The 24761-nt window shown below is 43.7% G+C and overlaps 2 protein-coding genes across 7 annotated transcripts in view; both read right to left on the bottom strand.

Moving 5' to 3' along the window:
• Positions 1-24761, bottom strand: part of LOC114589836 (uncharacterized) — a 246617-nt gene that overhangs the window by 153915 nt on the left and 67941 nt on the right. The window lies entirely within an intron of this gene.
• The window catches only part of LOC114589659 (uncharacterized), a 121248-nt gene continuing 100756 nt past the window's right edge, over positions 4270-24761 (bottom strand). Inside the window, exons 2-3 of one of the 6 annotated variants that reach the window (XR_013391062.1) lie at positions 14497-16390; positions 4270-4838 (exon numbers count right to left, since the gene is read on the bottom strand). Coding sequence is in view for 4 of the 6 variants with exons in the window: in XM_077920764.1 (XP_077776890.1) it covers positions 14663-16252 (1590 nt within the window). In the remaining 2 variants the exon portion in view is untranslated. Of the gene's footprint in view, positions 4839-10276; positions 16391-17842; positions 19261-19288; positions 20995-24614; positions 24709-24761 lie in introns of those variants that run through there. The other 5 variants (XR_013391063.1, XM_077920764.1, XM_077920777.1 and 2 more) reach the window with 5 other exon arrangements.

Genomic DNA, 24761 nt, shown 5'->3' with positions numbered 1-24761 from the left:
GGGAGTGGTATATAGATGGCATCTTACCCCCCAAAAAGCTTGCTAAATTGTAGAAAGGGAAAACATCAACCTGTTGGAGATGTAAAAAAGAGGAGGGGTCATACTATCACACGTGGTGGACCTGTGTAGCCATTGGCAAATACTGGAATGATATTTAGAACGAGTTTAAGAAACTATTTAAAATTACTTTTAAAAAAAACACCCCACTTGGTATATTACCATCAGAAATTTAAAAAGTTATAAGATCATTGTTTATGTATGGTATAACAGCAGCTAGAACCCTTATAGCAAGGAGCTGGAAAAATGAAACGCACCCAGAGATTACAGATTGGCAGATACTCATGTTATTGTTATAGTTCAGAATTTATCTGGTTAAATTCCCTGGTGTGTGTCACCTGCTGACGTCAGCTAACAGCTGGGCGGAGACAGAAGCTTTAGAAGCTGGGCGGGACTATTCCCTGTTTGTTCAGTTTCTCTCTGTGTGTCTGAGAGAGAGACATGTTTGCAATGGCTGCCAGCAGCGATGGCTGAACTGTTTCAATAAAGAGCTGTAAATAGACAAACCGGACTGCGTGTGTTTGTCAAAGGACGTGATAGTTTTCCCGCTGTGTCCAACTCTGCTAAGCCGTGAACTGGAGGGAGCAACAATGGCGCAGCTTTTGAAGAAGTGTGCCGGACCCGTTGTAAACTGCTGATTGACGTTCGTAAAGTAATCAGAGGTCACGGCTCATCGATCAGGCTCTGCAGATCGAATTTCGTAACAGGTCATGGGTACTTAATTACCGCTTGTAAAACTATCACGGAAGCTTTGAAGTTGCGAGCAACGGAGCACGGCAGGAGACGGAGGCCGGAATCTGAGGCAAGCGGCTAGCTGAAAGGTCTGCCTGTGCTGAGAGCTGAGAGCTGAAGAGCAGCTGGATAAATCGTTTCTCCGGACGGGTGCTGGATAAGCTGTGAGTAAGCTTGGGGCCCCTTGGGAGAACGGGAGGAGAATGGCTGCTGCTCAGGCACAGGGCCATGAGAGCTTCAATATTCCCTTCGAAAGGCTCAATGGCTCCAATTGGGAAGACTGGAATAAGCGCATGTACTATTGGCTGGAGGGAAAGCAGCTGTGGGAATGCACGCAGGCTGATCCAGTCGTGGCCGGACCCAATGCAGGAGCCGCAGACGTGGAGAGAGCCACTGCAGCGGCAAAGAAAGACAAGAAGGCCATGTCCCATGTAGTGATGGCGCTTGAGGCGTCGCAGCTCCCTCATATAGACGGCTTACGTACCTGTCATCAGATTTGGTCTGCTCTGACTAGAATACATCAGAGGACCACAGCTGGGGCTAAGATTCATGTGATACGTTCTCTGTTTGAGAAGAAGCTGTCGCCAGGGGAACCGATAAGGGATCACATTGCCCAGGTGCTGACTATTTTCAGTAAGCTGCGTCAGCTCAATGTGCCCTTCCCTGATGAACTTAAGGCTTATACACTTTTAAGTTCTTTGGACAGGAGTTATGAGAACTTGGTTCTAACGATGGAAACGATGCCTCCGCAAGATCTTACGATTGATTATATTAGCGGACGCTTGATTGACGAAGAATCAAAGCGGCAGAGGGCGGTGAAAGAGGGCAAGGCTGGCACAGGGAGCTCTGGGTGTAAGGGCGGAGCCAGGCCAGCTGAATGCACTGTCCAGGCTTTTTCCGTTCGTCGTTGTTACATCTGTAATTCAACAGAGCATTTACGTCGTAATTGCCCCCACCGGTGCAGAGAGCCGCGGCAGGATGTTGTGAAGGACATTTCCCATGGGAATCAGGCGGGTTTCCATGGCAACAGGCCTGGGAAGACAGGCAGGCGTGGAACTGAGCCAGGTGGCCGTGGTAAACAGCAGGGAGAAGAGTCTTATCAAGTCTCAGCGAGTATGGCAGTGTTTGAGGAGGGCCGAGTGGAAAATTCCGAGATGGCCTTTGTAATAGACTCTGCAGCTAACCGCAACATGGTTCCAGAGACCCCTGCAGTCGAGAGGTGGAATTGCACGGCAGTTCCGAAGGGACAGACTATTAAGTTTGCAAATGGACAGAAAACTAGAGTTTCCAAGTGTACTAATGCCTATCTTTCTGTTTTACAGGAAACGGTGGATTTTTGTATTGTTCCAGAGATTCAACAATGTTTGTTATCTGTGCCTTATTTGTTAAGTAAGGGGTTCAAAGTTTGTTTTGAAAATGATGTCTGCACAATCTCCAAAGGGGGGAGGTTACTGGCCAAAGTGCGGAAGGGACAGAATGATCTTTTCATTCTTAAAACGTCTCTTGGAGGTGAGGGGAAGGTTGAGAAAGCACAAGCGTTGCGTGCTACAGTTCCCAACCAGCGTGCTACAATTCCCGCTCATAATGTTACATGTGCATGCGTATGGCATCAGAGAACGATTCATAATCCTTTAGAGGATTTGCAGGTGTTACCTGAGGTTGTTACAGGTTGTAAGATTAAAAATTGTCAAAGTGCCATTAATTGTGACACTTGCAAGCAGGCAAAGGTGAGAGGGTGCAGTTACCCAAAGGTGGAACGTGTAGCCGCTAAACCTTTTGAGCTGGTTCACATAGATTTGTCCGGTCCTGTCAAGGCACCAAGTCTGGGGGGGGCCAGGTTTCTGCTAACTTTTTTGGATGATTTCTCGCAGAATTCTTGGGCTCACGGTCTCAAATCCAGGGAGGATGCAGCACAGCTGATCAAGAGCTGGATTGAGGGGGTGGAACTGAGGTTCTCCACCAGGGTTCAAACTATCATCAGTGACAGAAATGCTAAGTACACTGGTTCTGCTTTGCAGAAGTTCTTTCAACAGAAAGGGATACGACACACAGTTCTTTCACCCCAGCAAGGTGGAGTGGCAGAGCTGAGAAGTGGAGCTCTGATTAAAGCTGCACAGGTGATGCTGAAAGAAGCCAGGTTACCTCCTGAGTTTTGGCTGGAGGCTACGAGGGCTGTGTCATTCACCTGGAATCGTGTCTACAACTCATTGGTAGGTGACACACCGTTCTCTTTGTTAAATGGCCGAAAACCCCAGGTTCACTTTCTGCGGACGTTTGGGACTCCTGCGCTTGTCTCTGTGCCTGAGGCTTTGCGAGGGCCAGATGGAGCCAAAGTCCAGAAAATGATCTTCTGTGGGTATGAGCCAGAAGCTCGTGCATGGCGATTTGCTTACCCGTCAGGTGATCAGAGTAAGGTGCTGATCAGTAAACACGCTGAGTTCTTAGAGGAGGAGGTGAAGTCAAAGACTCCTGTTAGGCGTGATATTCTCTCAGATTGTCTCTCTGATCCAGAAGACAGTTCTGATGAGGCAGAGGAAGAAGGGGCTGAGGCTGCTGATGACGACCAAAGTCAGGAGCAAAGTCAGGAGCAGGATGAGGTTTCGGTAGCTTCTCCACAAGATGTTAAGAGAGCACCCAAAAGCGAGCCTAGTTCTCCTGTGAGTGTAATGGAGAGGATTCGAAAACGCTTTAAGTCAGAAGGAGAATCCCATGATGCAGAGGACACACCTGCTGATCAAAGTGAGTCAGAGGAAACACCTGAGTTTGTGCCTAGGAGGTCCAGTCGCCCAACAAAGGGTGTCCCACCAGAGAGGTATCAGGCCACAGGTGCGTGGATAAGTTTCGCACAGTGCGATTCTGAAAGTTGTGAGGTGGTTCCACAAATGCCAAACAGGTTTGCCAAGGGAAGGCGCAAAGCATTGGGGAAGGAATTGATCTCACAAGGTACTGAAGATGTTGCACAGGTATCACGCAGGGACACAAGGGGGGGTGTTATAGTTCAGAATTTATCTGGTTAAATTCCCTGGTGTGTGTCACCTGCTGACGTCAGCTAACAGCTGGGCGGAGACAGAAGCTTTAGAAGCTGGGCGGGACTATTCCCTGTTTGTTCAGTTTCTCTCTGTGTGTCTGAGAGAGAGACATGTTTGCAATGGCTGCCAGCAGCGATGGCTGAACTGTTTCAATAAAGAGCTGTAAATAGACAAACCGGACTGCGTGTGTTTGTCAAAGGACGTGATAGTTTTCCCGCTGTGTCCAACTCTGCTAAGCCGTGAACTGGAGGGAGCAACAATGGCGCAGCTTTTGAAGAAGTGTGCCGGACCCGTTGTAAACTGCTGATTGACGTTCGTAAAGTAATCAGAGGTCACGGCTCATCGATCAGGCTCTGCAGATCGAATTTCGTAACAGTTATGATATCTACAATTAGCAAAACTGACGAGATCAGTTAGAGGAATATGGAAACAAAAACAAATAGAGAATGGATAATATTTCAGAATTATGTAAAACCTTATTGTACAAATAACTCCATATGAGCAGAAATTGAGTGATATTTGTAAAGAAAAAGATCAAAGGAATGTATACAAAGCAGAAAGAAATGGTATTATATAATGTAAGCCTGTTTTAAAAAGTTTTTTATATCAAACAGTAGAATGAGCGGGATGGGAAGGACTGTGCCGATGAGTAGTTTTACTATGTAAATAACTTTGTCTTTTTTCCTTACTATTATTTCTTGGTTTCTTATCTTTTTTAATTCTTTATTTTTTTCTTTCTTTATAAATTTTCTATTTTCAATCATTTTGTTTTTTCTACCTGTTAAGAGATTGTACATAATGTTTGTATGTTGTTTAGTCATGTCCGACTCTTCGTGACCCCATGGACCAGAGCATGCCAGGCACTCCTGTCTTCCACTGCCTCCCACAGTTTGATCAAACTCATGTTTGTAGCTTCAAGAACACTGTCCAACCATCTCGTCCTCTGTCGTCCTTCTCCTTGTGCCCTCCATCTTTCCCAACATCAGAGTCTTTTCCAGGGAGTCTTCTCTTCTTCTTCTTCTTTTTTAAAGATATTTATTAAAGTTTACAGAAAGATTACAAAAAAGTTGCAAAATAAGAAAAAGAGAGAGAGAAAAGAAAAAATTACAAAATACAGAAAAGCAAAAAACAATTAAAATCAAATCAATCTTTTCATATCTTATCTTTCGTCTACTTGTTCCCCTGACCTCCTCACAGCTCCCTTTTTTGTATTCCAGTTCAGTTAGTTAAATCAGCAAATCTTCTCCATCCTTGTTTTTATCTTATTCCTCTACCTGAATGTATTATATCTTTACATTCTCATCTGATAACAATCCATTTTTATATACTCCTTTATAGCATTGCTGCTAGAACCACTTAACTTCCAGGGTGGGTAGATCTTGTGTCTTCCAATACTTTGCAATGAGTATTCTTCCTGCTATTGTAGCATACATAAAAAAGTTCTATCCTTCTTTAACACCAATTGGCCGACCATGCCCGAGAGAAAGGCCTCTGGTTTCTTGAGGAAGGTATATTTAAATACCTTTTTCATTTCATTATATATCATCTCCCAGAAAGTCTTGATCTTTGAGCACGTCCACCAGAGGTGAAAGAATGTACCTTCATTTTCTTTACATTTCCAACATTTATTATCAGGCAAATGGTAGATTTTTGCAAGCTTGACTGGTGTCATGTTCATGACTGGTGTTCATAATATTCTCTCTTAAGGCATTACATGCTGTAAATTTCATACCTGTGGTCCATAACTGTTCCCAGTCAGCCAACATAATGTTATGTCCGACATCTTGTGCCCATTTTATCATAGCAGATTTCACCGTTTCATCCTGAGTATTCCATTTCAACAGCAAGTTATACATTCTTGATAATATCTTAGTTTGGGGATCTAACAGTTCTGTTTCCAATTTTGATTTTTCCACCTGGAAGCCAATTTTCTTGTCCAGATTATAAGCCTCCCTTATTTGATAATAATGGAGCCAATCTCGCACTTTATCTTTTAAGTTTCTCAAAACTCTGCAATTTCAATTTATCTCCTTCTTGTCCCAAAATCTCCCAATATTTCGGCCATTTGGCCTCCATATTGAGCTTTTTCTGAGCCTTCGCTTCCATCGGTGATAGCCACCTTGGGGTTTTATTTTCAAGCAAATCTTTATATCTTATCCAGATATTGAACAATGCTTTCCTGACAATATGGTTTTTAAATGCTTTATGTGCTTTGACCTTGTCATACCACAAATATGCATGCCACCCAAATACATTATTGAAACCTAAATCCAAAATGTCTGTGTTCTCAAGAAGCAGCCATTCTTTCAGCCAGCAAAATGCTGCTGATGTCAGGAAAAAGCAGCAATGCAAAAGCCAGCTGCAAGTGGCTTGAATGTCAAACAGGATGGTTATGTCTGTGACTGTACTATTGGAGAAAGTGGGCAGTCCATTCAGTGTACTGAGCACCGGATGTTAGCTCAGTGTATCATGTGACCTGTACTGGAAGTGCAGGGGCGGAGTTGTGGTCTTCTTCTGGAGACTGGAGAGTGCAGACATGTTTTTCTCTGTACTGCTGGGATGACAGAAATAAAAGATGTAAATAGATTTCTGTCTGTCTCTTTCCCCCTCCCTGAGGGCAGCAGGGAGGAGGAGGGTGTGTCCTTCTCATGTTGAGTGGGATCGCCGATTTGTGACCTTGCCTGCGTCTGCCGGGGAAGCAGACGGGAAGGTCATCCAGGATCTCGAGCCGAATGCCTGGTGTGAGGCCAGTTACCTCTGACTGACGGCTGAGAATCCTAACATATGGTAGCAGCTCCGGTGGTTTTTCTGATCCAAGGAATGCAGTAAATGAGAGGTTGAATGGATCGTTTGCCATCCTCTGCTCCAAAGGAAAGAAGATAACGTCTGCGTGCAGCCAGAAGCTGGAACAGACAGCTGGAGCTCAAGGTATGCTGCATTTCGGTCTAAAAAGGGTGAACGCAGATTGATTCATTCTCTGGTTCACGGAAGCTGTGTTTGGGGAGAAAAACAGCTCTGAAAGAAGAGGCTGCAGCTTGGACGCTCAGCCGCATTCCACAAATTCCTGTGGTTAAGATAAGCCTTCCCGCATGCGCAGTAGCTAAAAGAAGCCCGTCAAAGATGTGGAATTTTACTAGCTACATAGATGATTCTCAAAGTGAGCTTGGGAAGCGAAAGATTGTTTTGTCTACGTTGCCGAAGCTGTGCAAGGTCTGAATAACAGCTTGCAGCTTGCCTGGAAAGGCAGAAAACAATCCAGCAAGAGGCTATTGGAGTTTTAGCAAGGCTGGAAAGAGACAGAGGCTTGGCTTCAAGATGGATGCCAAGAAAGGGGGAGGGCTGCCTTACCCACCTCCCTTAGATAATGACAATTATTCATCTTGGTCTGTAAAGATGAAGGCCCTGCTGCAGAATCAGAGGCTTTTTGAGGTGATAGAAAACCCCATCCCTGCAGCACCAACCAGAGGTTGGGAATCACAGAACGTGAAGGCCAGGACTGCTATAATTCTGTGTGTCTCAGATTCCCAATTGGTGCATATTCAGCATTTAGAGAATGCGAAAGAGGTTTGGGATACGCTGCGTACAACGCATCAGAGAGATGCTGGTTCTTCAGCGTTGATGTATTTTGAGAAGTTGACCAATCTGAGATTAGCGCCTGATGGAGATGTTCAAGCGCACCTGACAGAAATGAAGTTTCTGCGTCAACAGATGGTGGAACGCAATTTCCGTCTACAGGAGGAAGTATTTTGCTTCATGATGATAAACAGCCTGAATAGGACTTACAAGGTTGTTGCCAGTCAGCTTGGTTCCCTACCGGCTCAAGACCTGACCGCGCAGAGAGTGTGTGCGGTGGTCCTGAATGAACACGACAGACTTGCTGCACTGGAAGTGAAGGACAGGGGGAGACAAGAACAGAGTTCAAATCTTCCCACTGCTGATGCTACTGGAGAGCATGCTGTAGCATTGAGTGCCGTCCAATGCCACAATTGTGGACAGACTGGGCATCTACAGCAGAACTGTAGAAAGCCACAACAGTCAAAAGGAGCCAATAACAGCTCTAAGAAGCCTGAGGCGTCAGGCAAAAGCCATACCAACTGCCAGGTGAAACCTGCAAAGGCTATGATGGCGAAAGGAACCACACCAGATGTTGGGAACGCGTTCATAATCGATACTGGCGCCACGAAGCATCTCTGCCCACACAGAGAACTGTTTTCGACGTTTAAGAAGCAAAGCTTCACTGTGAAACAGGCCAACGGTCAAGAGCTGGAAGCGACCGGGATTGGGACTGTGTATCTTGAGAGTCTGAACTTGACTATAAGCGATGTTTACCTGGTTCCAGAACTGAGATTTAATCTGCTGAGTGTGTCGCAGATCGCAAAGAAAGGACTGAAACTGTCCTATGATGCTAAAAGATGCAAGATCTACAAAGATGGAGAACTGTTTCTTACTGCCAAAGAGAAAGATGGACTGTATTTGTTGACTTTTGATCAAAGTGATTACATGAAATGTAATTCTTCTGGTTCTAACGAAATTTCTCTTGCAGGTCTGACCAACAAGGACACCCGGAAGGTGCCCAAGAAGGTCGACAGAGCATTTCAGCGGGTGTATGCTGATGTGATTGGTCCTCTAGCACCATCTAGAGGCGGTGCAAAATATTACCTTGTGTGTTGATTGTTTCACATATTATTCTTGGGTTTATTTGATGGAGAAACCGCAGGAAACTTTAGAAAAGTTTCAGGAGTTTTGTGACAAGGTTAAAAATATGCATGATGCTAACATTGATTGTCTTTTCACAGATGACAAACAAGTTTTTCTGTTACAGAAGTTTCAGAAGTTCCTGGATGGAAAAGGGATAGACCACAAAGTTGCTGTCTCGCCAGAAGCGTGGAACAGGGGGGTCTGTGTAAAAGTGAACAAAGAATTGCAAAAGGGAATGAACGCGCAATTGCTTAGTTCACATTTGCCACATGAATATTGGGCGGAGTCGTTAATGTCCTATGTTCACGTGTGGTTGAGAAAGGTCTCAAAAGACTTGGGAATTTCTCCTTTTGAGAAGCTGTTCAATAGAAAACCTTCTGTTGCCTATTTCAAGGTTTTCGGGTCTCATGTGAGAACAGAAGCTCCAGGTGGAGTGAAGAATGCCAGAGGCATTTTTGTGGGTTATGAAAAGGGTCTCTATAGAATCTGATCAGGTGATTCTCACGAAGTTTCTAGAGAGTGCTCCAGAAAGAGAGCAGGTTGTAGAACAAACATTTCCCACAGAGAATGATTCTGATGATGATGAGTTTGATCTTATTGAGTTCAGTAGTACTGATGATGACAGCGATAGCTCAGACAGCTCAGTTGTCACAGTCATTGAGAGGAAATCTCACACAATGAATAGACCTTCACAGGTGAAGGAAGAACCACTGTTTGCCAATGCTACTGGTTCTCAACAGAGTCCAGAGGTTGAACCAGTGAGCACAGATGATCAGCACCTCACACGTAGGTCTGAGAGAGCTACAAAGGGTGTACCACCAAAGAGGTACTCAAAAGAGCTTGCTAACATAGCTGTTGCATGTGTTGCTATTGTTAACAACTCAAAACAGGTTAAAGCAGTGTCTAAGTCAGAGACAAAGACACAACAGAGAGTTGCTAGCCAAGGTAATGCAGAAGCACTCATTCCTTGGAAGCCAAACAACCAGAGAGGTACACTGGGGAAACCAGTGGCGGGGAGTTCCAAGGGTGGAACTGAAACAACAGAGGAATGTTATATGTATAACAACTGTTTGTTTTCTTCTCTGGATTATGTTTTGAGCATTGATGCTTTTGGGGGAGGTTGTCAGGAAAAAGCAGCAATGCAAAAGCCAGCTGCAAGTGGCTTGAATGTCAAACAGGATGTTTATGTCTGTGACTGTACTATTGGAGAAAGTGGGCAGTCCATTCAGTGTACTGAGCACCGGATGTTAGCTCAGTGTATCATGTGACCTGTACTGGAAGTGCAGGGGCGGAGTTGTGGTCTTCTTCTGGAGACTGGAGAGTGCAGACATGTTTTTCTCTGTACTGCTGGGATGACAGAAATAAAAGATGTAAATAGATTTCTGTCTGTCTCTTTCCCCCTCCCTGAGGGCAGCAGGGAGGAGGAGGGTGTGTCCTTCTCATGTTGAGTGGGATCGCCGATTTGTGACCTTGCCTGCGTCTGCCGGGGAAGCAGACGGGAAGGTCATCCAGGATCTCGAGCCGAATGCCTGGTGTGAGGCCAGTTCCCTCTGACTGACGGCTGAGAATCCTAACAGCTGATTCATAATAAAGTCTAAGGTCTGGCAGGGCAAATCCACCTCTTTCTTTTGCATCAGTTAGTATTTTAAATTTTATTCTGGGCTTCTTGCCCTGCCAGACAAATCTGGAAATATCTCTCTGCCACTTCTTGAAACAGTCCATTTTGTCCAAAATTTGCAATGATTGAAACAAAAACAACATTCTTGGGCAATACATTCATTTTTATAGCAGCAATACGGCCTAGCAAGGAAAGCTTCAAATTTGACCATATTTCTAAATCCTTTTTCACTTCTGACCAACATTTTTCATAGTTATCTTTAAATAAATTCAAGTTCTTAGCAGTCATATTAACCCCCCAGGTATTTTACTTTCTTAACCAATGTTAAACCTGTCTCCGTCTGAAACCTCTCTTTCTCAATCGGTGTTAGATTTTTCTCTAGAACTTTAGTTTTTAACTTATTCAACTTAAATCCTGCAACCTGACCAAATTCTTGAATCAATTCCAATACTCTTTTAGTACTAGATTCTGGCTCCTGTGATATCAGTACTAGATTGTCTGCAAAAGCTTTCAATTTGGCTCCAACTTATATACCTTTAACCAGTTGGTCCCTTCTGATCATATTTAGGAGAACCTCCAGGACCAAAATAAAGAGCAATGGGGAAATTGGGCAACCTTGTCGTGTGCCTTTCTCTATCTTAAATTCCTCCGTCACCACATTGTTAACAATTAGTTTAGCCTTTTGTTCTGAATAAATTGCACCTATACCATTTCCAAAACCTTGACCAACCCCATCCCTTGAAGATTTTTCTTCATAAAACTCCAAGAAATGTTGTCAAAAGCTTTCTCCGCATCCACAAATATCAAAACTGCTTTAGTATTAATGTTCACTTGTAATTTTTCTAAAATATTAATGATATGCCTCGTGTTGTCAGACAAGTGTCTGCCCGGGAGAAAGCCTGCTTGGTCTTTATCTCTTCCACTAGTACTTTTTTTAATCTTTTAGCCAAAATATCTGCAAAGATTTTGTAATCCACATTAAGCAGAGATATGGGGCGGTAGTTCTTAAGTTGTGTCTTCTCAGACTCAGTTCTCGGTATAAGTGTAATGTAAGCTTCCTTCCACGGTGCTGGTGCTTTCCCCCCCTCCAAAATTCCATTACAAACTTCCTTTAGTGGTTGAATTATCCAATCTTTCAAAGATCTATAATATCTTGAAGTTAAACCGTCCAGCCCTGGAGATTTACCCAGTTGCATATTCTGGATAGCACCTTCTACCTCCTGTTCTGTTATTTTATAGTTCAACGTTAACTTATTTTCTTGAGAGATTTTTTGTAGTCCATTTGTTTTTAAAAATTGATCTATATCAATCTCTTTCTGTGGCCCTTGTGTATATAATTGTTTAAAGTATCTCTGGAAACATTTTCTAATCTCCACTGGATTCTGTATATTCTTTCCTTCCACTTCCAAATTTGTAATGCTGTTAAATTTTTGTCTTTTTTTATTTGCCAGGCTAACAATTTCCCACATTTATTAGCCGATTCAAATGTCTTTTGTCTCATCTGTTTAATTTTCCACTCTATTTCCTGATTCATCATTTTCATATATTGAACTTGATGTAGCTTTATTTCTCTCAGAATCTCTTGTGACTTTGGTTTCCCTCTCAGTTTCTTCTCACCTTCTTTTATTTTCTCCAAAATTTTATCTTTTTTCTCATTTTGAGTTCTCTTCTTTATTGCATTCTGTTGAATCAGAAACCCCCTCATAACCGCTTTGCTTGCGTCCCAGATTACTGTTTTTTCAATGGTAGTATTCATATTTATCTCAAAATAATCTCTCAAAGTTTTTGGGGCCTTCTTGGTAACCTCTTCGTCTCTAAACAAGGTGTCATTCACCCTCCATCTGAAGGAGCCAATCGGTGTTAGTTTCATCTCCATTTTCACAGCATTATGGTCGGAGCAAGTTTTAGGACAAATTTCCACTTTTCTAGTCTTTGGAGCCAGTCCTCTACTTATCCAAATTTGGTCAATTCTTGCCCATGTCATTTTGGCTTCAGAGAAGAAAGTTCCCTCTCTACCCAAGGGGTTCTTTGTTCTCCAAATGTCAACTAAGTCCATATTGTCAGTCATCTCAAAAAAGGTTTTTGGTAGTCTACCGTCCTTGGTAACTACCTGTCTCTGTGCCTTGTCCATATTTGTAGATACCACTCCATTCATATCTCCCATCATGATGATATTATAGTCCAGATAGTCCAACAAGGTCTCATGCAACTTTTTAAAGAATTCAGATTTCCCCTCATTTGGTGCATAAACTCCTATCAAAAATTTCTCTCCTTGTGTTTGAATTTCAATTGCCACAAATCTTCCTTGATCATCTTTGAAGATAAATTTCGGTGATAGGCTCTCTTTTGCATAAATCGCTACTCCTCTTTTTTTAACCTTGTCCGATGAGATAAACTCTTGACCCAATCTTTGCCTAATGCCAGAGCTAAAACATCTTCAGATACCATTCCTTTTGACTTAAGTTGAACAGATGCTGCCCCTGGTGGTGCAGAAGGGCCAGATGCTGATGCTCTTCGCTGCTGCCACGATTTACCAGACCTTCTTGTTTTTTCTTGAAGCAAATCTATTTTTTCTTTTCCATCTGCCATAACACTTTAACTGGAGCCCAAGGTCGATCCCACGGCCAGAGTTTGTTTTGAAGTGGAAAATGCCCCTGGCCAGTTGTTGTAACAATTTCAAACTTCCTCTAGGGGGACACAGTAACAGTCAATACTTGTTGCATTAAAATAACTTTTTCTAGTCCCCCATTTAACAAAATAAGCAACAGTTTCAATTTCAGTTAGTTTTGTTACCTTAAAATCAGGAGAAACCAGTCAGAAACAATGTATCTCTCTTGCAGAGTTAGCTGTCAAAAATTACATTGTCCATAAGCAGTGCGCTTCACAATGCGGCAATCTTATTGTCCATTGGCAGCCCGTTCCCAGGCTTTAAGCAGTGGGCTTTTGTTTCCTTTCCTCTCTTTTTGCAGGAAAGAAGTCGAGTCTTCTCTTCTCATGAGGTGGCCAAAGTATTGCAGCCTCAGCTTCATGATTTCTCCTTCCAATGAGCACTCAGGGCTAATTTCCTTAAGAATTGATGCATTCGTATAGACATGCAAATTTTTTAATGAATAAAGAATATTAAATTTTTTTTTAAAGGTTGCAATCAACTTAACATATGCGATACACGCGCTTCGCTCTAATGCCTTCTGAATTAACTTGCACTCCACGACAAAGGGATACACTCCTGCTAAATGCACACTTGCTGATTACAGGTACATACTTGGGAGCAACAAGAACTAGCCTTGCGTGGAAAAAGAAGCATCCCCTCTACTTCTCTTCCCTTCTCCCCTCGCCCCCACCCAAGGGCCAGGCCCATGCTTGCTCCCCTAAACCAAAACCTAACCAGAGACCCAGCTGAGGAGAGCTGCACTGAGGCGCATTCGTGAGAGCCTCCCTCTGAATCGTCCCGGGAGCAGGAGGACTGTATAGATTTGGACCAGTGGTTTGCAGAGGAACATAGTTCAGAAGGCAGAAGATGGGAAATACTGGATGGGGAACAGCTTGCAGAAGAAATGGTTGATCTTTCCCTTAATTTGTAACTCAATGCCTTGAAGATCCAATAGCATTTCTTTTTAAATGCTGATAATGCTTTTATTGTAGATTTTTATTATTATTTCTGTACCCCCTTGCTAACCAAATATATATATATATATGAAAAGCAAATCTTGGATTGAGAAGATAAGGGTTTGTAAAGAAGAAAAGGGTTTGTTTTTTTAAAAAAAATTGTTTGCCTCTGTTCTAAAATTTGGTTATAATATAAAGTGTGTCAATATATTTGGCTTTGTTTATAAAGCAGAAGTGACCAGCTGCTCCTGGAATAAAAAATGAGCTCTGTATCAACAAAAGTTTTACTTATAATTATTCATAAAGAAAAGTTCTAAGAAACGTGAGATTTTCCACCCTTGAGTTTTTAAACTACAACTCCCATCATTCTTGGCCATATGGGCTGAGACTTATGGGCGTTGTTTCCCAACATCTGAGGTACCCCATTTCCCTAAAGCAGACAGATGCTGATCCACAAGACAAGGGCAGCCCATCATTTTGGCATTGAAGGGCACGGGTCAAAACTCAACAGATTCATCACACACCTTGAGCATTCCAGATTCACTCTCTCCCCTGTTTATCTAGCAAAAACTTCCAACTTCTTTTCTACATTTAGTATATGTGACCTTCATTACTTTAATACATATATATGTATATACAAATTTAAATACAAACACCAAAACATCACTCAGATTCCATGCATTTAAAATTGATTTCCGCCTTTATGAGTTTCTTAATGTGAGGTAAAGAGTGAAACGTGAGTGGAACATTGCATACCTTGATACGGCTTTTCACCTGGGTGAATTCGCTCATGAATATTAAGGTCTCCACACTGAAGCTCTTTCCACATTCAATACATTTAAACGGTTTCTCCCCTGTGTGAGTTCGTTGATGTATTCTAAGGGGACCACTACTACTAAAGCTCTTTCCACATGCAATACATTTAAAGGGTTTCTCCCGTGTGTGTTCGTTGATGTATTCTAAGGGCTCCACTTTGACTGAATCTCTTTCCACAGTCAATGCATTCAAACGGTTTCACCCCTGTGTGAGTTCGTTGATGTATTCTAAGGGGACCACTACTACTAAAACTCTTTCCACATTCAATACATTTAAAGGGTTTCTCCCCTGTGTGTGTTCGTTGATGTATTCTAAGCTTTTGACTTTCACGGAAGCTCTTTCCACATTCAAAACGTTCAAACGGTTTGACCCCTGTGTGAGTTCGTTGATGTGTTCTAAGGTGTCCACTACAACTGAAGCTCTTTCCACATTCAATGCAATTAAATGGTTTCTCCCCCGTGTGAGTTCGTTGATGTCTTCTAAGGACTCCACTACGACTGAAGTTCTTTCCACATTCAATACATTCAAATGGTTTCTCCCCTGTGTGAGTTTGTTGATGTGTTCTAAGGTCTCCACTTTGACTGAAGCTCTTTCCACATTCAATACAATTAAATGGTTTCTCCCCCGTGTGAGTTCGTTGATGTCTTCTAAGGTTTCCACTAGAACTCAAGCTCTTTCCACATTCAATGCATTCAAATGGTTTCTCCCCTGTGTGAGTTCGTTGATGTGTTCTAAGGTGTCCACTACAACTGAAGCTCTTTCCACATTCAATGCATTCAAATGGTTTCTCCCCTGTGTGAGTTCGTTGATGTGTTCTAAGGGTTCCACTTTCACTGAAGCTCTTTCCACACTCCATACATTCAAACGGTTTCTCCCCTGTGTGAGTTCGTTGATGTGTTCTAAGGTGTCCACTACAACTGAAGCTCTTTCCACATTCAATGCAATTAAATGGTTTCTCCCCCGTGTGAGTTCGTTGATGTCTTCTAAGGACTCCACTACGACTGAAGTTCTTTCCACATTCAATACATTCAAATGGTTTCTCCCCCGTGTGAGTTCGTTGATGTCTTCTAAGGACTCCACTACGACTGAAGTTCTTTCCACATTCAATACATTCAAATGGTTTCTCCCCTGTGTGAGTTTGTTGATGTGTTCTAAGGGCTCCAGTTTGACTGAAGCTCTTTCCACATTCAATACAATTAAATGGTTTCTCCCCCGTGTGAGTTCGTTGATGTCTTCTAAGGTTTCCACTAGAACTCAAGCTCTTTCCACATTCAATGCATTCAAATGGTTTCTCCCCTGTGTGAGTTCGTTGATGTGTTCTAAGGTGTCCACTACAACTGAAGCTCTTTCCACATTCAATGCATTCAAATGGTTTCTCCCCTGTGTGAGTTCGTTGATGTATTCTAAGGTTTCGACTTTCACGGAAGCTCTTTCCACATTCAAAACATTCAAACGGTTTCTCCCCTGTGTGAGTTCGTTGATGTGTTCTAAGGGCTCCACTAGAATTCAAGCTCTTTCCACACTGCATACATTCTAACGGTTTCTCCCCTGTGTGAGTTCGCTGATGTGTTCTGAGGGCTCCACTATGACTGAAGCTCTTTCCACATTCCATGCATTTAAACGGTTTCTCCCCATTGTGATTTTGTTGATGTATTCTAAGGTCTCTACTTTCACTGAAGTTCTTTTCACACTCCATGTATTTACATGGATTCTCTCCTGTGTGAGTTTGTTGGTTTAAAGCACATTCCACATTCCTTGCATTTAAACTGTTTCTTTGTTCTTCCCAATGAATTCACAGATGGCTCCGTAGAATTCTGACCATCGTCTTCCTCACCTGTTTGGGAGTGGGGGGAGAGAAAGAAAATCCTGTTAGACTTTTAGGAAAGACAATAAATGAACCATCTTCCTCCGTCCATCCTGACTAGGTTTACAGGTTCAACTTCTTGAGGAGCGCAGAATCCAAGGCAAGTTGTAGCTTCCTGGGAGGAAGGAAGAAGTCAAGGGAGTCTGAGAGCCCCTGTAGGGATTCTGCTGCCTCTGTAGAAGCCCCTATTGGGCACCCACTTCCCAAGAGCCTCCACCCATTTTCAAACACCTTTGGCAATTCCTTCCATCTGCCTGTCCCTTCTCCCTTCCTAAGGCTGGCATGGTATGGGCAGGAATGGCCTTGTGGCAGTTGCCCAAAGGGCCACAATAAATGTAATAATGTGTATCTTTGTAAATCCTTGAGTGTGCTTCTAAAACAGAAGTTATGGTAGTCTGTGCTTTATAACTGATTATTTTGCAAGTTGCCGCCCCCCAATTGGGGCAGAAATACAGCTAATATGAGAATCACAAAGATACAGCTGAAAGCTGGAACACGAGTCAACACATGGTGCAAATGGCTGCATGTAACACAGGTTCCCAACATGCACACGAACACAACGTAACAGAATGCTGTGGGAATCAAAACTAAATCAGCAGAAATTGCCAGTGCTTATCGCACATGTGTATTATAAATAAAATGAGGTAATGATGAATATGAGGAATGTGAAACTCTAAAGGGACTTTTTTAAGGAGGCGGGGGACGCAAGAAAAATTTAGATTCTTTTGGCAACAATAAACGTTAAAACAAGGAACTGCTGAGCAAAAACAAAAACAGGAGCATGTGCAGAGGTTCTTGCTGAAAGGGGGCGGGGCCTTCAAAGGTCTCATAATCGACCCAAAACAACACAGAGGTCTACCTGTCAATTGTGGTCCAGCGCTTGGACATCTCTGATGTAAATGATTGCTCGAAATCGAAATGCTTTGTTTGAAATTATATAAATACCACTGCCTGAACCACTGGCCAGGGTTGCAGTTTTGTGGAACGATCCAACTGTAACCTATTGCTTTGCAATAAACAATGGTGGACTCCTCTCTGTTTCGGAGTTTTATTGGTGTGAACTCAGGAGATAAGACTAGATCCCATGGAACATGAGACTTACCGTATTTTTCTGTCTATAAGACGACCCCTATTTGGGGGGCCTCAAAATATTGAAAATAGGGGGATTGAGCTTCTGGGGAGGATTATTTGGGGGGGATGCTGAAAATCACTAACCCACCAGAACGCAGCTCACAACCACTCGCGTTGCAGCTGCCTGATCGCTGCCATTAGCCCTCCTGCTTGCTGCTGTGGCAGCCAATAGACAGCTGCCCTTGTCGCAGCAAGCGGGAGCGTGATTGGCGGCTGCCGGTGGCGATCAGGGAGCTGATAGGTGGCTTCTGCCTGGGAAAGGCGCAGGAAAGGCAGAAAGGGGGGAAATACCTTGATCGGCAGCTCCGCTTTGCAGGTGGCCTCCTCCCCTTCCCCCTTCATTTACAGAGTCTGCATGGGTAGAGGAGGCTACGGAATAGCAGGCGGGCAGTGCAACGTTACGCAAGAGGAGCAGTGCAGAAATTTGTAGTCTCCAAGATGTTTCATGGGAAAGGCATAGAGGGGAGAAATATCTTTGATCAGCAGCTTTGTTTTGCAGGCGGACTTCCCCATTAGTTTGCAGTTTGCTGAGCAGCACAAAGACGCTGCACGGCAAAAACGAACAGCCTACAGCCTCCCTCCCAGCTGTAGGGCGGGCAGAGTGGGGGGAGGCAAGCAGACTATGGAGGCCCCAGGGCTCGCCACTGCGAGGGGCTGCGACTGCCAGAGCAAGTACTGCATTTATTTATATATTTAATTGCTATATTCCATGTAGAAGACGACCCATGTTTTTTAACTTTAAAAATTGGGTAAAAAAACCTCGTCTTATACACCGAGAAAGACAGTAATTTGCAAAGGACTGCTCTGAATACATGGAGAAGAAAGCCCCCTGCTTGCATCTGGACCCCCTGGGAGAGGCGGTGGATCCACCCACTGCTGCCTCCTCTGTCCTCCTGCCCTGCAAACACCCTCTGCTCAGGAGAGAGGGGCAGAAAGAGCCTTCAAACCCATCTGTTTCCTCCTCCTCCGCTGCCTTTTCTTGCAGCAGCCCAGTGAGAGGGGAAGGAGCCGCAGCACCTGGTTCACTTCAGATACACACAAGGCTTACTGGGATTGTGGAAGAACAAGACCTCTGCCTTCCATGCGGTGGGAGTGGTGTGGCCTAAAAATGGGGGAGAGACCTCCCCCTCCTGTCCTTTTGGGAAACAGGAGTCTTTGCCATTAGTAAACAACTTAGATGGCCAGTTCACAAGAGAAACACTTTGGAGCACTGCTTGCTCATACTAGGTGTTCTGTGTGTGCTTCGACCTCGAGGACAACATACATATTTACATGACATGATTTCTTGAAGAGGACATTTCTTTAAAATCGAAGGCCATTTCTACAAAAGACTTCAATATTTGGTTGTTTTGGGTGTTTTTTATTTTCTTGGAAGCCGCCCAGAGGGGCTGGGGAAACCCAGACAATGGGCAGGGTATTATTATTATTATTATTATTATTATTATTATTATTATGAGCCTGGCCAGCAATACCCAGCCCTCTCCCCTTTCCCGCCTCCTTCCCTGCAACTCCCTTCACACCAGATCCGTGCAGGAGGAAGCTTCTCTCTTTCCACAGTGGAAACCCCGTACTCCACCTTCAAAGCCCCCATTAAAAAAAGAACTCCCTTTCCTCCTTCCTTTTCCCAAATCTGGAACTTGTGCAGGCCACCTCTTCCCGTCCTGGGGCTTCCCATCCTGGACCTCCACCCCCTTGCAATGCCCCTTCCCTCCTCCACCACCACTGATTTGCACTCACCTGAAATCCTGGCAGCAGCAGCTACCCTGGGCAGTGGGGGCAGGAATGGGAGCCCCCGCCTGGGAGGCAGGGAGGGACCCCGCTTAATTAGGAGGCTTAATTTGGAAGCAGCCGCCTCCTCTGCATCTACACAAAGCAGCTGCGCTTCCCACCCTCCCAACAGCACACTTTGCAAGCCCCGTCTTTATCTCCCATTTAACATACTTTCACCCCGCAGGAGAGTTATGAGGTGATACTGACAGCTCTTGCCTGTTCTGCCTTCTAAAGGAGAATTTCTCTTCTCCTCTTTGTTGCACACAGAGGCACAACTTATCTGCAGCTGCTGGCCTGTAAATACTGGCGAAGGCGCGCAGCCCACCTGAAGCCGCCACACACGCCACACCCGCAGGCAAGAGACTAACCGCCAGTCTGGGAGCTTCCAAACGTCTCCTGTGCCCCCCCCCCCCGCGCCCAGCCAACACCCCACATGGTTGGGCCACCTTGGCTGCTGCCCAATGACAGTAGGGGGGAGGGCAAGGCTTAGCAGGCCAGGCTGCCCAGATACCTCCCTGGGTGAGCGAGGGAACGAGCAGAACCCTGCCCAGGGCCCAGGTTTGCGCTGGAGGCTGTGCCTAAAGCGCCCGCTTTGCTGGGGAAGGAAGGAGAAGGGAGGGTTATAAGGTATAATTTTAATTTTCAATATATAAGGTGTATGAAATTATAAATAGAAGAAACGAATATGCTATAACCCAAAAAGGGAAGTTGGGGGAAGTCATGGGGGGGTGGGGAGATTAATTGGAATGTAAAATGTACCGTATTTTTCCGTCTATACGACGCCCCCATGTATAAGACACCCCCTATTTGGAGGGACTCCAAATTAAGAAAACACCCCTCAGCACTACCTGTGCATAAGACGAGCCCCAATTTTAAAACTTTTTTTTTGGTAAAAAACAAACAAACTAGTCTTATACACGGAAAAATACGGTAATTTGGTGTTTTGATTATGCTTAAATTTGTTATAAAATCTGAATAAAAATATGTTTTTTTAAAAAAAAGTTCCAGAGTTTTTGTCAAAGACTAGATGGGAAATTCATTCAAGGGCCACAAGCGCAGAACTTGGCCGTTACAATGGAACAATTTCTGCATTGCATTGGCTGCATATTGATACCACAGAGAAGGGTGAAACAAGTAATCAAGCCACAAACATTTCGAATAAAATGGAGGAACTTGGTTCCAGAGATCTTTTTGATCATTTCAAAGAACAGGCAAAGGACAAATTGCCTGATGTTGATTACAAGAAAAGCAGAAGAAGATCTAGAACAGCCTTTCTCAACCTGTGGGTCCCCAGATGTTGTTGAACTACAACTGCCATCACCCCTACCTAGCAAGGCCAGAGCTCAGGGATGATGGGAGTTGTAGTCCAACAACATCTGAGGACCCACAGGTTGAGAACTGCTGATCTATAAGGAGGCATATAGGTGAGGATGAAGATGAAGCTTTAGAGAACCTTGAGCCAAGAAACAAGTTGAGAATCAAAGCATTTATACCTGCGATGGATGGATTAGAATCAAATCTGGCACAAAGGGCATCAGTATACAATGATGCTGCAAAAAAGACTGGTGACTGGGAGCAGCCGCCACGATCACAGAACACTGGTCTTGAAAGACCCACGTTGGCTCCCAGTATGTTTCTGAGCACAATTCAAAATGTTGGTGCTGACCTTAAAAGCCCTAAACGGCCTCTGTCTAGTATACCTGAAGGAGCGTCTCCAACCCCATCGTTCAGCCCAGAAACTGAGGTCCAGCGCTGAGGGCCTTCTGGCGAGAAGCAAGGTTACAAGGAACCAGGCCTTCTCACTGGTGGCACCCGCCCTGTGGAACACCCTGCATCAGATGTCAAGGAAATAAACAACTATCTGACATTTAGAAGACAACTGAAGGCAGCCCTGTTTAGGGAAGTTTTTAATGATTGACGATTTTATGTATTTTTATTTTTTTGTTGGAAGCCGCCCAGAGTGGCTGGGGAAATTCAGCCGGATGGTTGGGGTATAAATATTATTATTATTATTATTATTATTTCATTCTTAACAAAATTAGATGCTGGAAAAGAAGAGATTCATGAAGAAGTTAATGCTTTAAGCCAAACATATCCTGAAGATGTGGACATGAACCTTGTTGGAGAACTCAACCATTTTCATCAATACATTAAAAAGTCAAAATCTGACACATCAGGATCTGTACCAAGTAATATTTAATGACCGTGTCCTTCATGGATCACTGCCTTGTCATGGCAAAGGGGCTTGAATAACTCAGAGACGCTATGAGCTATGCCGTGCAGGGCCACCCAAGACAGATAGGTCAAAGTGGAGAGTTTTGACTAAACGTGATCCACCTGGAGCAGGAACCAGCAAGCCACGCCAGTATCCCTGCCGAGAAAACTCCATGATCGTATAAAAGTTATGACACTGGAAGATGAACCCCTCAGGTCGGAAGGCATCCAATATGCTACTGAGGAAGAGCGGAGGACAAGTACAAGTAGATTCAGAGCTGATGAAGCAGCTGGGCCAAAGCCGAAACATCGCTCACTTGAGGGTGTGCCTGGAAGTGAAAGGGAAGTCCAGTGCTGCAAAGAAAAATATATGAACCTGGAATATAAGATCCATGAACCATGGTAAGCTGGATGTGGTCAAAAATGAGATGGCAAGAATAAATATTGACATCCTGGGTATCAGTGAACTAAAATGGATGGGAATGGAGATCTGCTCAAGAAAATTGGAGATATGAAAGGAACATTTTGTGCAAAAATTACCATAATAAAGGACAAAAGTGGTAAGGACCTAACAGAAGCAGAAGACATCAAGAAGAGGTGGCAAGAATACACAGAGGAATTATACCAGAAAGATATGGATGGCTCGTACACTCCAGGTAGTGTGACTGATGACCTTGAGCCAGACATCCTGGAGAGTGAAGTCAAATGGGCCTTAGAAAGCACTGCTAATAACAAGGCCAGTGGAAGTGATGACATTCCAGCGGAACTATTTAAAATCTTAAAAGATGATATTGTTAAGGTGCTACACTCAATATGCCAGCAAGTTTGGAAAACTCAGCAGTGGCCAGAGGATCAGAGAAGATCAGTCTAGAACGCAATGCCAAACAAGGGCAGTGCCAAAGAATGCTCCAACTACTGCATAATTGCGCTCATTTCACACGCTAGAAAGGTTATGCTTAAAATTCTACAAGGCAGGCTTAAGCAGTATGCAAACCGAGAACTCCCAGAAGTACAAGCTGGATTTTGGAGTGGCAGAGGAACAAGAGACCAAATTGCAAACATGCGCTGGATTAGGGAGAAAGTTAGAGAGTTCCAGAAAAACATCTACTTCTGCTTCATTGACTACGCAAAAGCCTTTAACTGTGTGGACCACAGCAAACTATGGCAAGTTCTTAAAGAAATGGGAGTGCCTGACCACCTCATCTGTCTCCTGAGAAATCTCTATGTGGGACAAGAAGCAACAGTTAGAACTGGATATGGAACAACAGATTGGCTCAAAATTGGGAAAGGAGTACGACAAGGCTGTATATTGTCTCCTTGCTTATTTAACTTATATGCAGAGGACGAGATGGTTGGACAGTGCTCTCAAAGCTACTAACATGAGTTTGACCAGACTGCAGGAGGCAGTGGAAAACAGGAGTGCCTGGCGTGCTCTGGTCCATGGGGTCACAAAGAGTCAGACGCGACTAAGTGACTAAAGAACAACAACAGTGTCCAATCAGCATTCCCTAATGTAGAAGCAATTCTGAGAATGTTCCTCTGAATGATGATTGCAAATTACCATTTGTAAAGATCTGTTTCTTGACTGAAGAGGATAAAAAACGAATTTGGAACAACAATGTCTCAAGATAAATTACTTCAGCCTCATGTACATAGAAAGTGACAAGCTAAGCAGTTTATCATTTGATGATATCATCAGTGACTTTGCTTTGGCAAAGGCAAGAAAGTATTGTAATTTAGATCATGTTTCTGTAGTGTTTGTATACACAGTACACAATGAATCATGATAAAATTATACAGTTGAATGGGTATTGGGTAGATGCAGTAATACAATTAGTCCTGTAAAATAATTTTTATGTACAGGTGTGTATAGTATCGCTATTATTTGTAATGCGACATATTACTAGAAATACTGTCTTTTACACTCACTAACAGGGTACAAAGGTCTGCTGTCCCAATGAAGAATGTGGACTATTATGGTAATATTGAGACTGATATAAAAAAATGCATTGCATTAACTACAATTACATTGTACAGGCTATAACAATTAAATTCATATTAATAAAGGTATTTATTATTAGTAGTTGTCTGCACTGTATATTTACACCTATTATAATTTCAAGTTATAGCAAGTTTCTAGGACTAGATCATGATTTTTTGTAAACTGTGTTTCTAAAGGAACTTTTGTTATTGCCAAATGCCAATGTGTTTGCATTGTTTGTTATGAATAACAAAATCATTTTAAGTTAGAGCTTAATAATTATTTCACTATTAATATACTTAATTGTATTTCACTATTAATATACTTCTCAATTGTATTTCAGTTCAACAATTACTTTGAGAAAATGCGGATTTTGTTATGTGCAAATAGTTTTAGATACCTATTAGGTCCATTAATTACCATTCAGCCTATATTCAACACAAAAAACAGCGACAAATAGTTGTTAACAAAGAACAGCTGGACATATAAAAGGCCCCATGACCTCCAGTAGCTTAGGGCCTCATCAAACCTGCCCCCACTACTTTATGCAAGGAGTTCAAGGAACAAAAAGCAGCTTTGGAGAAGGCCTCACCCCTTCCTTCTTCCTGCCTGGCCCCCCTGCCTTTGTTTTCCTCCCCATCTTTTCCTCTTTCTCCCTCTGCCATCCAGCAATCTATGTCCCCATCTCCTCTACAAAACGGAAGACTTGGATGTTTGGATGCTTTTGGTTTTTCTTATTTTGTTGGAAGCCGCCCAGAGTGACTGGGGAATCCCAGAAAATGGGGGCGGGGTATAAATAGCATTTATTTATATTATTATTATTATTATTACTATGGCGAGGCTGGTCTGCAATACCCAGCCCTCTCCCCTTTCCCGCCTCCTTCCCTGCAACTCCCTTTGCACCAGATCCGGGCAGGAGGAAGCTTCTCTCTTTCCACAGTGGAAACCCCTCCCCCCCCCACCTTCAAGACCCCGTTAAAAAGAGCAGCTCCCTTTCCTCCCTTCTCTTCTTCTCCCCGTCCCGGGGCTTCTCATCCTGGACCCCCCACCCCTTGCCAAGCCCCTTCCCTCCTTCCCCGCCGCTGGCTTTGCACTCACCCGAAATCCTGGAGATGGCGGCGACCCTGGGCAGCGGGGGCGGGAATAGGAGCCCCCGCCTGGGAGGCAGGATATTTCCGGGGGCGGGATAATTGCAGGACCCAGCCAATGGGGAGGGAAGGGAGGGAACCTGGGCTTTGAGTATAG

The sequence above is a fragment of the Podarcis muralis genome, chromosome 2, assembly GCF_964188315.1.
Source record: "Podarcis muralis chromosome 2, rPodMur119.hap1.1, whole genome shotgun sequence".
Lineage (NCBI taxonomy): Eukaryota > Metazoa > Chordata > Lepidosauria > Squamata > Lacertidae > Podarcis > Podarcis muralis.
Note: the sequence above shows the minus strand (reverse complement) of the source record. Positions and strands in the feature narration are given on the sequence as shown.